At 45.2% G+C, this 19,204-nt stretch overlaps 1 protein-coding gene across 3 annotated transcripts; it reads left to right on the top strand.

Moving 5' to 3' along the window:
• The first annotated feature begins 152 nt into the window (after positions 1 to 152).
• LOC115111948 (zinc finger protein 654-like) lies at positions 153 to 19,178 on the top strand. 3 transcript variants are annotated; one of them, XM_029638533.2, is made up of 13 exons: positions 153 to 302; positions 4,822 to 4,967; positions 10,321 to 10,402; positions 10,615 to 10,750; positions 10,879 to 11,081; positions 11,201 to 11,337; positions 13,340 to 13,481; positions 13,610 to 13,891; positions 14,075 to 15,391; positions 15,564 to 16,339; positions 16,502 to 16,918; positions 17,152 to 18,098; positions 18,441 to 19,178. In XM_029638533.2, exons 1-13 carry the CDS (start codon positions 180 to 182, stop codon positions 18,443 to 18,445), a joined length of 4,713 nt encoding a protein of 1,570 aa, XP_029494393.1. In that variant the 5' UTR covers positions 153 to 179; the 3' UTR covers positions 18,446 to 19,178. The 3 variants fall into 3 exon arrangements, with proteins under 3 accessions (XP_029494393.1, XP_029494385.1, XP_029494376.1); XM_029638525.2 differs by having other exon boundaries at positions 17,152 to 18,107; XM_029638516.2 differs by having other exon boundaries at positions 17,152 to 19,178.
• Positions 19,179 to 19,204: the final 26 nt, after the last annotated feature.

The raw sequence follows: 19,204 nt of genomic DNA, 5'->3' as shown, positions 1-19,204 counted from the left end.
CCTGCTGTTTAATGCCTGGTCATAAAAATGTTACAAAGCATTACGAGCAACTGCCTTGCTTTCTCATAACCCTTCATATTGATGTAGTTGTTATCCAATCTAGATCCAGGATATTAGTTGTTGTAGTTTGTCAACCTATCCGCTAGAAGTCCCTTTATGTGCAAGGTAAACGAGCCAGTATGGCGGAGGGGGAAAGTGATTTGGAAACAGACAGGCTAGAATTGGAACTGGAGACTTTATACATATACTCTAACGACAACTGTTCAGTACAAAGCAAAGAATATTGCTCCGAGTTTTGTAAGGTAAGCTAAATCGCCAATTCCTGGTTTTAGTTGGGAGAGAGGCGAGTTCTTACGCCAAGCTTGCTAGCTACGAAGTAGCCAGTTGCTTGCAGTACGAAGCAAGGCTGTTCAGCTACTGTAGATGGCTAGTAAAGTAATTGATTTGCTAACGTTACGTAGCATCGCATTAATTAGCTAGCTAGCATTCATCGCAAATTCAGTCAACCCATACTGGCCTAGTTAGCTATAACGTTACCCCACAGAGCTTTTATTTCTCTTTGACTTGGCTAGCTAGCCAACTTTAGCTACCACTATGTGACGTTACACGCTAACTATGGGTGCGTTCGTAAATTCACTCTAGCCATCTACTCCGAATTCATAACACTCTCGAAGAATGAGGAATTTACGAACGCGCAACATCCGTTGAATATGACCGGTGTCAGTACTGTAAACGTCATGCTAGCAGCACAGTCACCACCGCTCTAAATAACATGAAAACAGCCTAACCAGTTCTGCTGGGGGTGATTAAAATGGCTAGAGTGAGGTGTTCTCTCATTTGTGTCTGGAAGTAGCTTGTTAAGCAAGCTCATTTAGCTTGGGTGCTTGACTGTTGTTGTTGTGAGGCCAGAACGCTCTGATCAACCCTACTCCTCAGCAGCCAGTGTACGCTCCGGAGAGCGTAACCAAAGATAGACCTGTCGTTTCCAATGGGAGCAAATACATCCTAGTGGGCAGAACAAGCAAGGAGATGGCAAAGCCAAGAACGAGCTAGCGGGATCCAATTGGCGCGTTCTAGCATTTATTTATTTCCGTTAGGGAACGCTTACTCTGATGTGCGTATTAACTCGATTCGCCCTTGCGCTCCTAAACACCATTTAGAATGTTATATATATATATATATTGCAAATGGTAAAGTCTACAAAACGCAGTCCACTGTTTGTTACAGATTACCATCTTCTCCCACTGCCTGCTACTGGGTTTCGTCTCGGCAGGATATATGGTAGTGTGTGGAAACACCAACCAGATGCTTCACATTTATACATCCGGTAAAATATCTGTCTCGTTGTTCTATCTGTGGCGAAACGTTCTGAATTTATGAACGGACAATCTGACAACGCTCTGAATTTACGAACACTACCTAGGATTGCTAATGTAACTTCACACCGTCCCCTCGCCCATACCCGGGCGCGAACCAGGGGCCCTCTGCACACATCAACAACCGTCACCCACGAAGCATCGTTACCCATCGCTCCACCTCACTCTACCCATATGGGGGACAACAGGATGATTGTGGGACAGTGTAGCCTGCATAATAAAATATAAAAAAACGGCAGCGCCCTCTTTTTAATACCCCCAAACACCAAGTAAGGCATACCTAGTTTCAACATGGGCCATCACTGTTAATCATGAATGACAATTCTTCACGTGAAACGTCCAAATTGCATCTCCATGTCAATCACTTGATCTCAAATCAGTTTCATGGGAATATGCATTTAGAGCTTCATTTTTTTGTGAACAAATTACAGCAGATTGTGTTAATTAGGCAATGGTATATGGCCAATATACCACAGCTAAGGGCTATTCTTAAGCGTACTGCAACACGGAGTGCCTGGATACAACCCTTAGCCGTGGTATATTGGCCATATACCACCAACAAACCCCAGATGTGCCTTATTGCTATTATAAACTGGTTATCAATGTAATTAGAGCAGTACAAATACATGTTTTGTCATTGATTCAGCAGCTTTGATCTGACTTTAAATGAGCACCATTGTGAGAAGCGCTCCACTACAGTCTTGCTCCCGCGGCACTGAACGAGCTAATAGAAACACGTAGCCTGACGCAAAATTTGGTGATGCAGAAACGAGAGTCCACATGTGTGGCTGTTTTATAAAAATAAATAAATAAATCATTTCTGGTTGGTCTCAGGGAATGGAAACAGATAAGAAGGGAGTCTTTTAAAACGTGACTGATTGAAGTAGCAGCAAATATGTTGAATGAGCAACTAGTGAGCCTCACATTTTATGAAATGACCTTAAATGTTAAGGTACCTTACTTCGTCGGAAGCACGCATTTTGTAAGTAGTTAGGCCACCCTCCCCCGGGCACATCTTCACACTTTTGAATGTGACAAATAAAAGTATTATCTGAGGTTTTTAATCCCCTGACTCCCGAAGTCCTCCTTGCTAGTTAGCGGGATCGACACTGGTAGACAGTGGCCTTTTCTTCTGCCTGCGGAACAGAAATGCTGGAAAATAGTGCCCAACAGGCAGTGGCGAAGGACAGTCTACCGGTCGCTCCCGCAAGAACGTCAGGTTGGCGCGATAGTATGTGTTAGTTAGCGACACCGTGTTCTAGATTGCCCTCATCGTATTTAACAGAACTTTGGGAAAACAGTGCCTGATAGGCGGGGACGAAGGACACTGTTTACCGGTAGCACCCGCCTCCCACTAGAATAGCAGGCTGGGGCGATAACGTGTGCTAGCTAACTAGGTACCACTGCTGGCTTGTTTCTGAAGCTAAGCAGGGTTGGTCCTGGTCAGTTCCTGGATGGGAGACCAGATGCTGCTGAAAGTGGTGTTGGAGGGCCAGTAAGAGGCACTCTTTCCTCTGGTCTAAAAAATATCCCAATGCCCCAGGACACTCACTGCCCTGTGTAGGGTGCCGTCTTTCGGATGGGACGTTAAACCGGTGTCCTGACTCTCAGGTTATTAAAGATCCCGTGGCACTTATCGTAAGAGTAGGGGTGTTAACCTCGGTGTCCTGGCTAAATTCCCAATCTGGCCCTCAAACCATCACGGACACCTAATAATCCCCAGTTTACAATTGCTCATCCCCATCCTCTCCCTGTAACTATTCCCCAGGTCGTTGCTGGGGAATACTTACCTGGTAAAATAACGGATAAATAAATAAAATAAAGTAGCGACACCATGTGTTCGTTAGCTAGCGCACACAGCTAGTTAGCACACGGTGTAGCCCCCGCCTGCTGTGTACCGGACTAGCTGGATAAACTAGCAGTGTCCTTTGTTCCAGCCTGCCGATCACCTGCTGTCGTTAACAGAACACGCGGCAAAACACTGCCGATCACCTGCTGTCGTTAACAGAACACGCGGCAAAACACTGCCGATCACCTGCTGTCGTTAACAGAACTGCGGGAAGACATTGCCCGACAGGCGGGGTGAAGGACACTGCCTATTGGTGTATGGCTAGCTACTGTTGTCGGGCCCTCTCCTTTTTCAGTGGAGTTTATCTGCGGCTGATATCATTGTGCATTAACATCACGTACTGCACTGGAGCAATCCCGCCTGTCCTATATTAATAAACATGTACCACTATAAGTATAGAGGGGTTCCTGCAGATGCAGGATCGCTCTGAACTGCAGGCTGCACTTGCACCCTTCTCACAAGTTTTGCTGGAATTTAGCCCCAAAGTATTTGAGAAATGTGGTTGATTGATGAAATGCATGTCTCATCTTGCGCTGCGCAGAATCAGATCTCAACGACTGGATACGCGTAGTTGAGATCAGCCCCAATTTCAGCCCCTCCAAGAAAAATAAAATAATGCATTAAGGTGAGAAGTTGTGGGTGGGGGGAATTGCTCATAAATATTCGTTTAGGGGTGGGTAATTGTACCTGATCCCAACACTTTCTCAGTAAAGCATACTTACCATAAGTCCATTGGCACACTGTTATTCAATAATTTCATCCAAACTGCTCGCGTGTGTCAACAAGCATTTACATAACCAGGCGTTAAAATAGAATTTGGTTCTATTTTAGACGCATGTTGCGCTGCAAGTCCCGCCTCTCCCATCTCAGTTGTTTTTAGGAGGATATACCCACGTGGGTGATTGACAGATGAATGAGGTCCACACTCCAGTCCAGTTGGTTGATGCAATTTAAAGTTGCTTGCCAAATGCCATATAAAATCCAAAGAAGAAGACTGAACTAGGAGAGATTACTAGAAACTAACTAGAGCTGTGTTCGAATACCCGCACTGATTATATAGTATGCTTATTGGTCATAGTATGGATGTAGTGAGTATGCCAAAAGTTCCTGCATACTAAATTCGCCAAAATATGACGTATACACACATTCTTCAGGAAATGGACATGGCGTCACAACGTCAGTAGTCTAGTCAAAGAGAGGATCATGCAAAAAATATATTGGCTCACTCCACTTGCCAAAAACATTGACAAATAAGGTGCGCTGTCACTTGATTTTATAGTAAGTCTTGAGCTGGTACTATCCAGCACATCTAACGAGCAATGAAACCCAATTTGAGCTAGCTACTGTAAAACATTTCAGATGAGCAGCACTCTTCTCTGAAGCATTCCCTTGCCACATGGTCTAAAATCTAGATTGCTAGCCAGCTACACAAGTTTCGACTGCAGAGATGCTGAGATCTCTACAATACCTCACCTGAAAAAAGGTTTTAATATTTCAGAATTCAGAAACCACAACAACACATGACATACGATCCAATAATCTGCACTGGCCTGTGTATCTCAATCACAGCCCCTGTTTCTCTGTCTCCCTGTAAAGCTGGTAGAGGTGCACACAGGGAGATGGCAGGTGCCGCTGCCCCAGCTGAAGGTGCTGCGGACGGCTCTGACCTGCTTCACCAGAGCCACTGTTGCCTACCCCGATGACTGTCAGCACGTCAATTATGCTCTCAGCAGCTTGGCTTTGTAAGTACTTGTTTGGTTTTCATCATGTAATGCTGACCCACACTGTAGAAAGCTGACTTGAATATTCTCTTTCTACAATGCGCTATCCAGCACGACTGTTCTCTGAAAGTGTGTATATATATACAGTGCCTTGCGAAAGTATTCGGCCCCCTTGAACTTTGCGACCTTTTGCCACATTTCAGGCTTCAAACATAAAGATATAAAACTGCATTTTTTTGTGAAGAATCAACAACAAGTGGGACACAATCATGAAGTGGAACGACATTTATTGGATATTTCAAACTTTTTTAACAAATCAAAAACTGAAAAATTGGGCGTGCAAAATTATTCAGCCCCCTTAAGTTAATACTTTGTAGCGCCACCTTTTGCTACGATTACAGCTTTAAGTCGCTTGGGGTATGTCTCTATCAGTTTTGCACATCGAGAGACTGAAATGTTTTCCCATTCCTCCTTGCAAAACAGCTCGAGCTCAGTGAGGTTGGATGGAGAGCATTTGTGAACAGCAGTTTTCAGTTCTTTCCACAGATTCTCGATTGGATTCAGGTCTGGACTTTGACTTGGCCATTCTAACACCTGGATATGTTTATTTTTTAACCATTCCATTGTAGATTTTGCTTTATGTTTTGGATCATTGTCTTGTTGGAAGACAAATCTCCGTCCCAGTCTCAGGTCTTTTGCAGACTCCATCAGGTTTTCTTCCAGAATGGTCCTGTATTTGGCTCCATCCATCTTCCCATCAATTTTAACCATCTTCCCTGTCCCTGCTGAAGAAAATCAGGCCCAAACCATGATGCTGCCACCACCATGTTTGACAGTGGGGATGGTGTGTTCAGGCTGATGAGCTGTGTTGCTTTTACGCCAAACATAACGTTTTGCATTGTTGCCAAAAAGTTCAATTTTAGTTTCATCTGACCAGAGCACCTTCTTCCACATGTTTGGTGTGTCTCCCAGGTGGCTTGTGGCAAACTTTAAACGACACTTTTTATGGATATCTTTAAGAAATGGCTTTCTTCTTGCCACTCTTCCATAAAGGCCAGATTTGTGCAATATACGACTGATTGTTGTCCTATGGACAGAGTCTCCCACCTCAGCTGTAGATCTCTGCAATTCATCCAGAGTGATCATGGGCCTCTTGGCTGCATCTCTGATCAGTCTTCTCCTTGTATGAGCTGAAAGTTTAGAGGGACGGCCAGGTCTTGGTAGATTTGCAGTGGTCTGATACTCCTTCCATTTCAATATTATCGCTTGCACAGTGCTCCTTGGGATGTTTAAAGCTTGGGAAATATTTTTGTATCCAAATCCGGCTTTAAACTTCTTCACAACAGTATCTCGGACCTGCCTGGTGTGTTCCTTGTTCTTCATGATGCTCTCTGCGCTTTTAACGGACCTCTGAGACTATCACAGTGCAGGTGCATTTATACGGAGACTTGATTACACACAGGTGGATTGTATTTATCATCATTAGTCATTTAGGTCAACATTGGATCATTCAGAGATCCTCACTGAACTTCTGGAGAGAGTTTGCTGCACTGAAAGTAAAGGGGCTGAATAATTTTGCACGACCAATTTTTCAGTTTTTGATTTAAAAAAAAAGTTTGAAATATCCAATAAATGTCGTTCCACTTCATGATTGTGTCCCACTTGTTGTTGATTCTTCACAAAAAAATACAGTTTTATATCTTTATGTTTGAAGCCTGAAATGTGGCAAAAGGTCGCAAAGTTCAAGGGGGCCGAATACTTTCGCAAGGCACTGTATATGTATATATATATGTATATATATATGTATATGTATATATATATATATATGTATATGTATGTATATATATATATGTATATATATGTATATATGTATATGTATGTATATATATATGTATATATATGTATATATGTATGTGTATGTATATATACATTTACATTTACATTTAAGTCATTTAGCAGACGCTCTTATCCAGAGCGACTTACAAATTGGTGCATTCACCTTATGACATCCAGTGGAACAGTAGTGCATCTAAATCTTTTAAGGGGGGTGAGAGGGATTACTTTATCCTATCCTAGGTATTCCTTAAAGAGGTGGGGTTTCAGGTGTCTCCGGAAGGTGGTGATTGACTCCGCTGTCCTGGCGTCGTGAGGGAGTTTGTTCCACCATTGGGGGGCCAGAGCAGCGAACAGTTTTGACTGGGCTGAGCGGGAACTGTACTTCCTCAGTGGTAGGGAGGCGAGCAGGCCAGAGGTGGATGAACGCAGTGCCCTTGTTTGGGTGTAGGGCCTGATCAGAGCCTGGAGGTACTGAGGTGCCGTTCCCCTCACAGCTCCGTAGGCAAGCACCATGGTCTTGTAGCGGATGCGAGCTTCAACTGGAAGCCAGTGGAGAGAGCGGAGGAGCGGGGTGACGTGAGAGAACTTGGGAAGGTTGAACACCAGACGGGCTGCGGCGTTCTGGATGAGTTGTAGGGGTTTAATGGCACAGGCAGGGAGCCCAGCCAACAGCGAGTTGCAGTAATCCAGACGGGAGATGACAAGTGCCTGGATTAGGACCTGCGCCGCTTCCTGTGTGAGGCAGGGTCGTACTCTGCGGATGTTGTAGAGCATGAACCTACAGGAACGGGCCACCGCCTTGATGTTAGTTGAGAACGACAGGGTGTTGTCCAGGATCACGCCAAGGTTCTTAGCGCTCTGGGAGGAGGACACAATGGAGTTGTCAACCGTGATGGCGAGATCATGGAACGGGCAGTCCTTCCCGGGAGGAAGAGCAGCTCCGTCTTGCCGAGGTTCAGCTTGAGGTGGTGATCCGTCATCCACACTGATATGTCTGCCAGACATGCAGAGATGCGATTCGCCACCTGGTCATCAGAAGGGGGAAAGGAGAAGATTAATTGTGTGTCGTCTGCATAGCAATGATAGGAGAGACCATGTGAGGTTATGACAGAGCCAAGTGACTTGGTGTATAGCGAGAATAGGAGAGGGCCTAGAACAGAGCCCTGGGGACACCAGTGGTGAGAGCACGTGGTGTGGAGACGGATTCTCGCCACGCCACCTGGTAGGAGCGACCTGTCAGGTAGGACGCAATCCAAGCGTGGGCCGCGCCGGAGATGCCCAACTCGGAGAGGGTGGAGAGGAGGATCTGATGGTTCATAGTATCGAAGGCAGCCGATAGGTCTAGAAGGATGAGAGCAGAGGAGAGAGAGTTAGCTTTAGCAGTGCGGAGCGCCTCCGTGATACAGAGAAGAGCAGTCTCAGTTGAATGACTAGTCTTGAAACCTGACTGATTTGGATCAAGAAGGTCATTCTGAGAGAGATAGCGGGAGAGCTGGCCAAGGACGGCACGTTCAAGAGTTTTGGAGAGAAAAGAAAGAAGGGATACTGGTCTGTAGTTGTTGACATCGGAGGGATCGAGTGTAGGTTTTTTCAGAAGGGGTGCAACTCTCGCTCTCTTGAAGACGGAAGGGACGTAGCCAGCGGTCAGGGATGAGTTGATGAGCGAGGTGAGGTAAGGGAGAAGGTCTCCGGAAATGGTCTGGAGAAGAGAGGAGGGGATAGGGTCAAGCGGGCAGGTTGTTGGGCGGCCGGCCGTCACAAGACGCGAGATTTCATCTGGAGAGAGAGGGAGAAAGGTCAGAGCACAGGGTAGGGCAGTGTGAGCAGAACCAGCGGTGTCGTTTGACTTAGCAAACGAGGATCGGATGTCGTCGACCTTCTTTTCAAAATGGTTGACGAAGTCATCTGCAGAGAGGGAGGAGGGGGGGAGGATTCAGGAGGGAGGAGAAGGTGGCAAAGAGCTTCCTAGGGTTAGAGGCAGATGCTTGGAATTTAGAGTGGTAGAAAGTGGCTTTAGCAGCAGAGAGAGAGGAGGAAAATGTAGAGAGGAGGGAGTGAAAGGATGCCAGGTCCGCAGGGAGGCGAGTTTTCCTCCATTTCCGCTCGGCTGCCCGGAGCCCTGTTCTATATGAATATATATATATATGTATATATGTATGTATGTATGTATATATGTATATACATATATATATATATATATATATATATATATATATATATATATATTTATATATATTTCAATATATACATATATATACACATACATATATATATATATATATACATATATATATACATATATTTGAGATGTGTCTGTTACTTAACTCTGTGAAGCATTTATTTGGGCTGCAATTTCTGGTGCTGGTTACTCTAATGAACTTATCTTCTGCAGCAGAGGTAACTCTGGGTCTTCCTTTCCTGTGGCGGTCCTCATGAGAGCCAGTTTTGTCATAGTGCTTGATGGTTTTTGCGACTGCACTTGAAGAAACTTTAAAAGTTCTTGATATTTTCCAGATTGACTGATCTTCATGTCTTAATGTAATAATGGACTGTTGTTTCTCTTTGCTTATTTGAGTTGTTCTTGACAATATGGACTTCGGTCTTTTACCAAATAGGGCTATCTTCTCTATACCACCCATCCCATGTCACAACACAACTGATTGGCTCAAACGCATTAAGAAGGAAAGAAATTCCACAAATGAACTTTTAACAAGGCACAACTGTTAATTAAAATGCATTCCAGGTGACTACCTCATGAAGCTGGTTGAGAGAATGCCAAGAGTGTGCAAAGCTGTCATCAAGGCAAAGGGTGACTTTTTGAAGAATCACAAATATAAAAATATTTTGATTTGTTAGACTTTTTTGTTTTGTTTACGACATGATTCCATATGTGTTATTTCATAGTTTTGATGTCTTCACTATTATTCTACATTGTAGAAAATAGTCAAAATATAGAAAACCCAGGAATGAGTAGGTGTGTCTAAACTTTTGACTGATACTGTGTGTGTATATATAGTTCCAGAAGCACAACCATCTCTGTAGCACTCCACCAATCAGGCATTTATGGTAGAGTTGATCTATGGACAATTCCTTCGACCTGATGGCTTGGTTTTTGCTCTGCCATGCACTGTCAACTGTGGGACTTTATATAGACAGGTGTGTGCCTTTCCAAATCATGTCCAATCATTTAAATTGACCAGAGGTGGACTCCAATCAAGTTGTAGAAACATCTCAAGGATGATCAATGGAAATAGGATGCACCTGAACTCAATTTCGAGTCTCATAGCAAAGGGTCTGAATACTTATGTAAATAAAGTATTTTTTTTTAAATGCAATTAATTTGGAAAAATGTCTAAAAACCTGTTTTCGCTTTGTCATTATGGGGTATTGAGTGTAGATTGAGTAAAAAAATGTATTTAATCAAATTTAGAATAATGCTGTAACATAACAAAATGTGGAAAAGGGGAATTGGTCTGAATACTTTCCAAATGCACTATGTGTGTGTGTGTGTGTGTGTGTGTGTAAATGTAATTTTCAGGAGCTTCTTTGAGCTGATGTTGTTCTTCGGGAAAGAGGAGTTCCTAGAGGCCCCTCTGAGGGACATATTAGCCTCTTTTCAGGTGAGGCAAAAAAGTGTCATGTTTTTATTCTCACTGAGTTCAATCATCATGATGATCCATGTAAACAGTGTTAATGTGAGTCCCATTTCCTCCTCTTTGACCCTGAAGAAGGCACAGTGATGCCGAAACGTTGGTGATTTACCCAATAAATTACTGGGAGTTTATATATAGAGTGTGTGACTATCTTTTATTTTTTTATTACTCCTCTGTAGGCCTGTCATCGCCGCCTGCTGAGACACAGGAACGTGTACCTGCTGCAGGTGAGGCAGATCATCAAAGATGGCGGTCCCTGGGAGAGACCCGCTCTGCAATCCATCCTGAAAGACACAGCCCTCACACAGACAGAAGGTACATATACATTCTCTGTTTGTTTTTTTGTTTGTGAGGTTCCTATGCATTTCTTATGGTCTTTTATCTCCTCTCCTCCTATTCCTTTTTTCCACTATTCCTTCTCCCACTCTCTCTCCCTGTTAAAGTGGAGAAGTATTTGAGCTCAGAGAAGCCAATGTTCTTTGAGCTGCGTGTGCGGTACCTGCAGGCCTATGAGCGCGTGCAGGAGGCCATGGCCCTGTCTAAGTGCTGCCTGGAGCACCCAGAGGTGTGGAGGCACCTGTTCTTCCACCAGGCCTACCTCACATGCCTGTGCAAGGCTTCACTACATCAACACCTGCACAAGGAGGTACAGCAACCATCTATAACTACCTTTCACTCTATCTTAAGACAGTCTCTCTAATCAGAGTAGGTTGATGGACAATGAGCATCATCAGCATGGACTCATGGTTTTGTTTCCACCCTCAGATGGCTGAGATAGATGGCAGAGACGCAGTAGAGATAATCTGTAATGCAGAGAGCCAGGAGAAAGATGAGCTGCTGCTGTCTCTGTGCAAAGCCTTCCTCAGCCAACGGCTACACAACGGAGACATGTACTACATCTGGTCAGTAACACTGTGATATATATACTTCATGTACTACATCTGGTCAGTAACACTGTGATATATATACTTTATGTACTACATCTGGTCAGTAACACTGATATATATACTTCATGTACTACATCTGGTCAGTAACACTGTGATATATATACTTTATGTACTACATCTGGTCAGTAACACGGTGATATATATATTTTATGTACTACATCTGGTCAGTAACACTGATATATATACTTCATGTACTACATCTGGTCAGTAACACTGTGATATATGTACTACATATGGTCAGTAACACTGTGGTATATATACTTCATGTACTACATCTGGTCAGTAACACTGTGATATATATACTTCATGTACTACATCTAGTCAGTAACACTGTGATGTATACTTCATGTACAGTCGTGGCCAAAAGTTTTGAGAATGACACAAATATTAATTTCCACAAAGTTTGCTGCTTAAGTGTCTTTAGATATTTTTGTCAGATGTTACTATGGAATACTGAAGTATTATTACAAGCATTTCATAAGTGTTATTATTACAAGCATTTCATAAGCTTTTATTGACAATTACATGAAGTTTATGCAAAGAGTCAATATTTGCAGTGTTGACCCTTCTTTTTCAAGACCTCTGCAATCCACCCTGGCATGCTGTCAATTAACTTCTGGGCCACATCCTGACTGATGGCAGCCCATTCTTGCATAATCAATGCTTGGAGTTTATCAGAATTTGTGGGCTTTTGTTTGTCCACCCGCCTCTTGAGGATTGACCACAAGTTCTCAATGGGATTCAGGTCTGGGGAGTTTCCTGGCCATGGACCCAAAATATCATTGTTTTGTTCCCCAAGCCACGTAGTTATCACTTTTGCCTTATGGCAATGTGCTCCATCATGCTGGAAAAGGCATTGTTTGTCACCAAACTGTTCCTGGATGGTTGGTAGAAGTTGCTCTCGGAGGATGTGGTGGTACCATTCTTTATTCACGGCTGTGTTCTGAGAAGCAACCCCACATATAAATGGTCTCAGGATGCTTTACTGTTGGCACACAGGACTGATGGTAGCGCTCACCTTGTTTTCTCTGGACAAGCTTTTTTCCGGATGCCCCATACAATCGGAAAGGGGATTCATCAGAGAAAATTACTTTACCCCCAGTCCTCAGCAGTCCAATCCCTGTACCTTTTGCAGAATATCAGTCTGTCCCTGATGTTTTTCCTGTAGAGAAGTGGCTTCTTTGCTGCCCTTCTTGACACCAGGCCATCCTCCAAAAGTATTCGCCTCACTGTGTGTGCAGATGCACTCACATCTGCCTGCTGCCATTCCTGAGCAAGCTCTGTACTGGTGGTGCCCTGATCCCGCAGCTGAATCAACTTTAGGAGACGGTCCTGGCGCTTGCTGGACCTTCTTGGGCGCCCTGAAGCCTTCTTCACAACAATTGAACCGCTCTCCTTGAAGTTCTTGATGTTTCGATAAATGGTTGATTTAGGTGCAATCTTACTGGCAGCAATATCCTTGCCTGTGAAGCCCTTTTTGTGCAAAGCAATGATGAAGGCACGTGTTTCCTTGCAGGTAACCATGTTTGACAGAGGAAGAACAGTGATTCCAAGCATCACCCTCCTTTTGAAGCTTCCAGTCTGTTATTCAAACTCAATCAGCATGACAGAGTGATCTCCAGCCTTGTCCTCGTCAACACTCACACCTGTGTTATTGAGAGAATCACTGACATGATGTCAGCTGGTCCTTTTGTGGCAGGGCTGAAATGCAGTGGAAATGTTTTTTGGGGATTCAGTTCATTTGCATGGCAAAGAGGGACTTTGCAATTAATTGCAATTCATCTGATCACTCTTCATAACATTCTGGAGTATATGCAAATTGCCATCATACAAACTGAGGCAGCAGACTTTGTGAAAATTAATATTTGTTTCATTCTCAACTTTTGGCCACGACTGTACTAAATCTGGTCAGTAATAATACAGTACTGTAACATAATAGAATGTTGCGTTCATACAGGGATCTGGTGTTCTTGTGGAGCAGACTGTACCTCAGGGCCCATCCCTCTAAGCAGGGATTCCTGTCTGAGTGTCGCCAGCTGATGCTCTCCGCCATCAACGCCAGCGCCATCTTCCCCTTCATCAAAGTCATCACAGCAGAGGTGGGTGTACAGCCAACCACCAACAAATCTGACACTCTTGTTTGCTTAGTTTACCCTGACTTAGAAATCAACTTTGTTCTGCTATTTACATAATTAAATGTAAAACTTTGTTCCTATTTCTTTGCCAGATGGGTAGTGAGGGAGTGCCATTGTGTGTGGAGCTTTGTGCTACAGCGTTACAGACAGACCTCCAGTCTGACCCTGTAACACGCTGTCTACTGTGTAAGACCATCGCCTTCCTGCTCCCCAGGGACCTGGAGGTATGTCGCCTCTGTGCCCTGCTGGTGTTCTGTCTGGAACGTAGCATGGAGGCCTACAAGACCATGTATCTGCTCTACACATACCCCGATGAGGAGCCACACCCCCAGCACACCCATGTCAGAACCAACATCCGCTTCTATATCCTACAGGTCAGAGACGGGCACCGGGGAGTACGTTTGTCAAACGTGTATTTCATTGTACAGTATGGCATTTGAAAGCCCATTGGGCTATGTATTTTTTTTCTATGTAAGAAAATGTTGGATTTCCTCATTGAGGATACATGTTGTAATAGTAATGTAATACTTAGAATTGAAAACTCTGTCCTGGTCCAGGTGCTGAAGGAAGGTCTGTTCTTTGACCCAGAGTTCTGGAATCTGCTGACCCTGAGAACCCACTGTCTGGAGCTGATGACTGACAAGGCCACGAGGGATGCTCTAAATGAGCTGAAGGAGGAAGAGGAGTTGGAGCAGGTGGAGGAGGAGTGGATACCAAGCTACTGGATGGAGGAGGAGACATGCAGAATACACACAGATGCCTCCCACCTCCACCCACACACTAACACAGCACTAGAGAGCTCTGACACTGTAGGTCAGGAACCCGAAGAGGTATTGAATGGGGATGCTCCTGAGTCACAGACAGAGGACTTCCCTGTGAGGAGGAGGAGGAGGAAGAGGAGGTGGAGGAGAAGAAAGTGTAGGTCAGATATTGAGTATGCTGACGACCCAGACATTAAGTACTCCCTCATTCACAATCTCAGTTCTGAAAGCTCCACCAAGCTACCGTCCAATCGGCAGAGAGAATACCTGGCCAGACATGTGAAGAACAAGATCCTGAAGAGACGCAGCAGGAAACCAAGATGGCTGCTCCTGGAGATGACCAGACAGACGGAGAACATATCCCCAGGGGGAATGAGGGAGAAGCGACGGGAGGGAATGAGAGGAGAGGATAAGAGACAGGGAGGGGAGGGGAAAGAGAGGGGGCATGAAAAGGAAAATAAGAGAGAGATGAGGCAGGGAAGGGAGAGTAAGAGACCTTACCGTCGGACTATATCTGGCATGGAGCTGTCCTTCCCTGAAAATGAAGTGCCTGTTGACCGGGAAGTGGTAGAGAGTCATCTAGAACCCAGTGTTCGTATTAAACAACAGCACAGTGAGTCTGAGAAATATGTTAACATGGGACTGCTTAATGGTGTATATGGTGAGAGACCGTTTAAGTATAAACCAGAGTCAGACGTGGAGACTTCGGCGGTGGGGACTTCGGCGGTGGGGACTTCGGCGGTGGAGACTTCGGGGGTGGAGACTTCAGTGGTGGAGACTTTAAAAGTGGAACCTTTAGAAGTGGAGCCTTCAGAGGTAGACCCTTCAGATGCAAAGCCTTTAGACTCCAAACGTTCAGTAGTAGAGCCTTCTGACATAGAGCCTTTAGAAGTAGAGCCTTTAGAAGTAGAGCCTTCAGACGTGAAGGTTTTAGAAGGTCCCAGTGAGCAGACTGACCCAGAGTTGGATGGTCCAGCCTTGGAGATGGAGGAGTGTCCACTGAAACTGTTCCACATCTACGCCAAACTTTCCAAAGGGACAGCTGCTAAGGAACTACTTTCTAGAGAAAGTGAATTCACAGTGACAGAGGCGGGACCAGACTCAAACACTCAGGTTAGTGTTATCTGGAGAGAAAAAAGTCTAGTGATTCATTCATCTATAATGTTCATCTATAATGTATTTTTAACCTTCCTCCAGAGTTTTTTAGTGGTTATCTAGTACACCCGGTTCTCTGAATATCACCTCTCCACTTTGACAGCATAACAGCTTGTTTCTGCACCTGCAGGGTGAACAGACCAAGCCAGGCAAGGCTCCAGTACGCTCCAAACACCTGCGCTTCCACTGCAGCCACTGCCAGAAACTCTTCAAGGGAGGCAACGTGGTGAGACACACCCTGGCCCACCTGAAGCTGAGAAAGACCCGGCTCAGCTGTGTCTTTTGCGGCAAACACTTCCAAAGGTACAACCGCGCCAGGGAACACGTTCTAGAGCACATAGAGGAACTGAGAACTTCCACAGCCAACATTAAGGTCAAACCCACTGTCAATGGGGAGACATATCCCTCAAAGAATATTAATCAAGCTTCAGAGAACGAAGCGAAACCTGTTGAGAACGTGACTGAGCCCTCGACTTCGATGGACCAGCCTCCTAAACCCAAACGTGTTAAAGCCAAGCCGGTGGTGAGCAAGCAGAGTAGAATCATCCAGAACCTGAGAAACCTGATCAGAAAGACCCAGAACCAGAAGTGTAAAATGGACATGGACAACCTGAAGTCTGTGGAAGTGACTGATGAACAGGTAACTGTGAAAGACAAAGTGGTGATAGTGAGAGAGGTGGTGCCTGGGAAGGAGACAGAGGGAGGAGAGGACAAGGAGAGCGAGGGAGGAGAGGAGGAGGGGAAGCAGAAGCAGTACCACCTGTGTCCTTCAGAGGGCTGTGACAGCATCTTTATGAAAATCGGCCCGTCGCTGCTGAGACACGCTGTCACCTACCACATGGAGGATGCAGCCGTCCTGGACAAGACCTTCCAGTGGGGGAAGGGGAAGTGCCAGATCTGCCAGAGGTAAGAAGGGTCTTTCCCCACAGATTATTTCCCAGGTCAGATGCAAAGGCGCAGAAAAATGTGTAGGCTCCAACTAGACCAAAATGTATCTAGGTGGGGCGGGGGTTCCAACTTTACTATGGTGTCACTTATGTCTCCATCTTTTTTGTTGTTGTGCCCCAGGCTCTTGTTGGTGATTGAGCACTACAGAGACCACATGAAGCTCCACGATGCTCCTCTAAAACATGCATGTCTCCACACAAACTGTGACCAACGCTTCAAGACTGCCCAGGAGCTCAAAGACCACATAGACACCCACCGCCCTCTCCAGGCCCCCTGTGGGTACTCCGGCTGTAGGGAGATCTTCTTTACCCTCCCCTCTCTCCACGACCACGAGTGGAGGCACTATACCCAGCCCCAGTCTAAAGACGAGCTGGAGCAGGGCGCTACCACAGAGCTGAGCCCTGAGGGCGAGGCCCCCTGGAAACAGAGGGCGAAGAGCCAGGATGTGACAGTGCACGGGTGGAGGGGGCAGAGGGAAACGCCTACTCCCAAAAGCAGGCGCTCTGATCCTCATGAGAAGTGCCTTCACTGTAACAGGTGAAAAGAGGGACACACTGCTGTCAAATTATTTCTATCAAAACAACATTTCAACCTTGAGGTGTTCTTCAGGCCAGGCCTGAGACACGACTTGCAGAAGCCAGTGAGAACACCAAATCTACTGCTCTCCATGATTAGGCTGGGGAACCAGCCCATAGATGGTTGAGCCGGTAAAACAGGCCGTAGCTTGTTGAAAATGGTGTTGCTTATGTCTCTATTCTTTTCTGTTCCAGGTACCTGTGGAACCACCAGCACTTCCTAGAACACATGAAGATCCATGATGCTCCTCTGAAACAGGTGTGTCTCCACCTGAACTGTGGCCAGCGCTTCTACAGAACCCACTTACTCTGGGAGCACATGGATACGCACCTGCCTCTCCAGGCCCCCTGTGGGTATTCCGGCTGTGGGCTGATCTTCTCCCGTCTCCCCTCTCTCCACGACCATGAGTGGAGGCATTACATCCAGGGCCAGCCTAATGACGAGCCGACAGAGGAGCAGAGCGCATCCAAAGAGGAGGGGCAGACTCCGGAGTCAGACACCAACGGTAACGACTATGACGGCCCAATGGAGACTCCAGGCACTGTTCATGGTGCTGTCACCACACCTCCTAATCATTGCACACTGAAACTCATCAACGGCCATGATGAAAAGGATAAGAAAGACAAAGCCCCCGAGACAGCCGTCCCTGCCACCACTCCCACACCCCCATCCCAAACCACCACATCCACACACCCCCATCCCAGAATCCTCCAAAACATCACTGAGCCAATGACCATGAGGGACGTGGACAATATCGTCAGTTTGGCTCAGGTGGTGCCTGGCGGAGAGGAACCGGTTATCGCGGAACACAAGACCTTCAAACAAGAGGATCCTTCCTACCTACCACTGGCCAAAGCTCCCCTCATCCGCCCGCCCCCCTCTACATACCTGACCGAGGCAGCCCTCAGCATGCGCAAGCGCAGGAAGCCCAGTGAGGTCACTTCCTGCGGGCCTGGCAAAAAGAGTAAGGCTGCGGTAAAGAGGAGTGTGGTGGGGAAGGAGGTGGTGGCTGAGAAGGAGGCCCCTCAAAGACAGCGCTGCTCCAAGTGTTTCTCCTCCTTCACTAGCACAGAGGAACTGGAGAAACATCTCTCCCAAAATACCTGCTCCTCCCTCTTCAGCTTCGACTCCGATGACGACAGTGAGTAGCGTACGTGGGAGTTTCTGTTCACTGAATTTGTCAAACGGGGCTATGACCATTATTACATTTGGGGTAACGATTAATTGTCATGCAAATATCCACTTATCATAATTGTAATTTGTTGAAACATGTTTTGAGCTTGTAATGTATCATAATGCATGTTTGAAAATGAGCTACGGTACACCTAATGAATAGAGCACAGCTTTATATCAAAAGGGAGAGAATGTTTTGAAACATGAACTTGGTCAACAGTTTTTCTATCGTACACAAAAAGCATTTGCATAGTAATGTGACAACTCTGTTTTGTAAAGCAAATATACATTTTGTTCTATTCCTTCCCAGGTTAGTGGTGAAGGGGAGTGAAATGCTCTTCATGTTCAAGCACTACAGAGACCATATGAAGCGCCACAATGCTCCTATCAGACAGGTGTCTCCACTTCTAGGTTATATCTGTACTCTCTGAACTGGGCCTAATACAGGCACTACTAGCAGACAGTCGGCTCTGAGAGCTGTAGGGCCAGACTCTTGTGGCCTGAAGTTTGCCGGGCACTAAAAATACAACACACACAACCCTCTGGAATCAGTGTTACTGCTACACTTCCCTGTACATACATGTGGACCGAACAGTACTGCCTTTGTCATTACACTTCTTTGTTCAATTCTTATTTGCTTTAAAATCAATATGAAGAATCACACAGTAGGTATGGTGCTTCAAAAGTCATTGTAATTGTATTGTTAGGCATAAGTTTTAGTTGGCACATAAAATCTATATTTTAGTTCAGTATTTTAACTGATTTTGTTCTGACAAATGAAACTGTTTCACAATGTATTAGAAATGGATCATCTATGCATTTAATTTAAATATTTTGTAAAAGTGATTCCAAAATTCATTTGAGAATAAAAATCACTGTTGAAGGGCCCATAATGGGATGAATATGGTGATGTGCACTTACCTGCATTGGTTGTTTATATGTACAAATGTTATAAGTTTGTACTCAATGAAAATATCCTCAATTCAACTCTATTTTTCTTAAAGAAAAGTCACTTGTTTTCATTAAACAATTTACAGTATGAACCAAAGTAGTGCTTTATTGCAATGTGTCAAG

This window comes from Oncorhynchus nerka, linkage group LG3 (assembly GCF_034236695.1).
Source record: "Oncorhynchus nerka isolate Pitt River linkage group LG3, Oner_Uvic_2.0, whole genome shotgun sequence".
Lineage (NCBI taxonomy): Eukaryota > Metazoa > Chordata > Actinopteri > Salmoniformes > Salmonidae > Oncorhynchus > Oncorhynchus nerka.
Note: the sequence above shows the minus strand (reverse complement) of the source record. Positions and strands in the feature narration are given on the sequence as shown.

What these genes read in the sequence shown, in the direction of transcription:
- LOC115111948 (XM_029638525.2), top strand. Translation starts at nt 180, where the DNA reads ATGGCGGAGGGGGAAAGTGATTTGGAAACAGACAGGCTAGAATTGGAA. An exon ending in TCAAAGTCATCACAGCAGAG is followed by an intron (nt 13,482 to 13,609) that starts GTGGGTGTACAG and finishes TTTCTTTGCCAG; the next exon opens with ATGGGTAGTGAGGGAGTGCC. An exon ending in AAGTGCCAGATCTGCCAGAG is followed by an intron (nt 16,340 to 16,501) that starts GTAAGAAGGGTC and finishes GTTGTGCCCCAG; the next exon opens with GCTCTTGTTGGTGATTGAGC.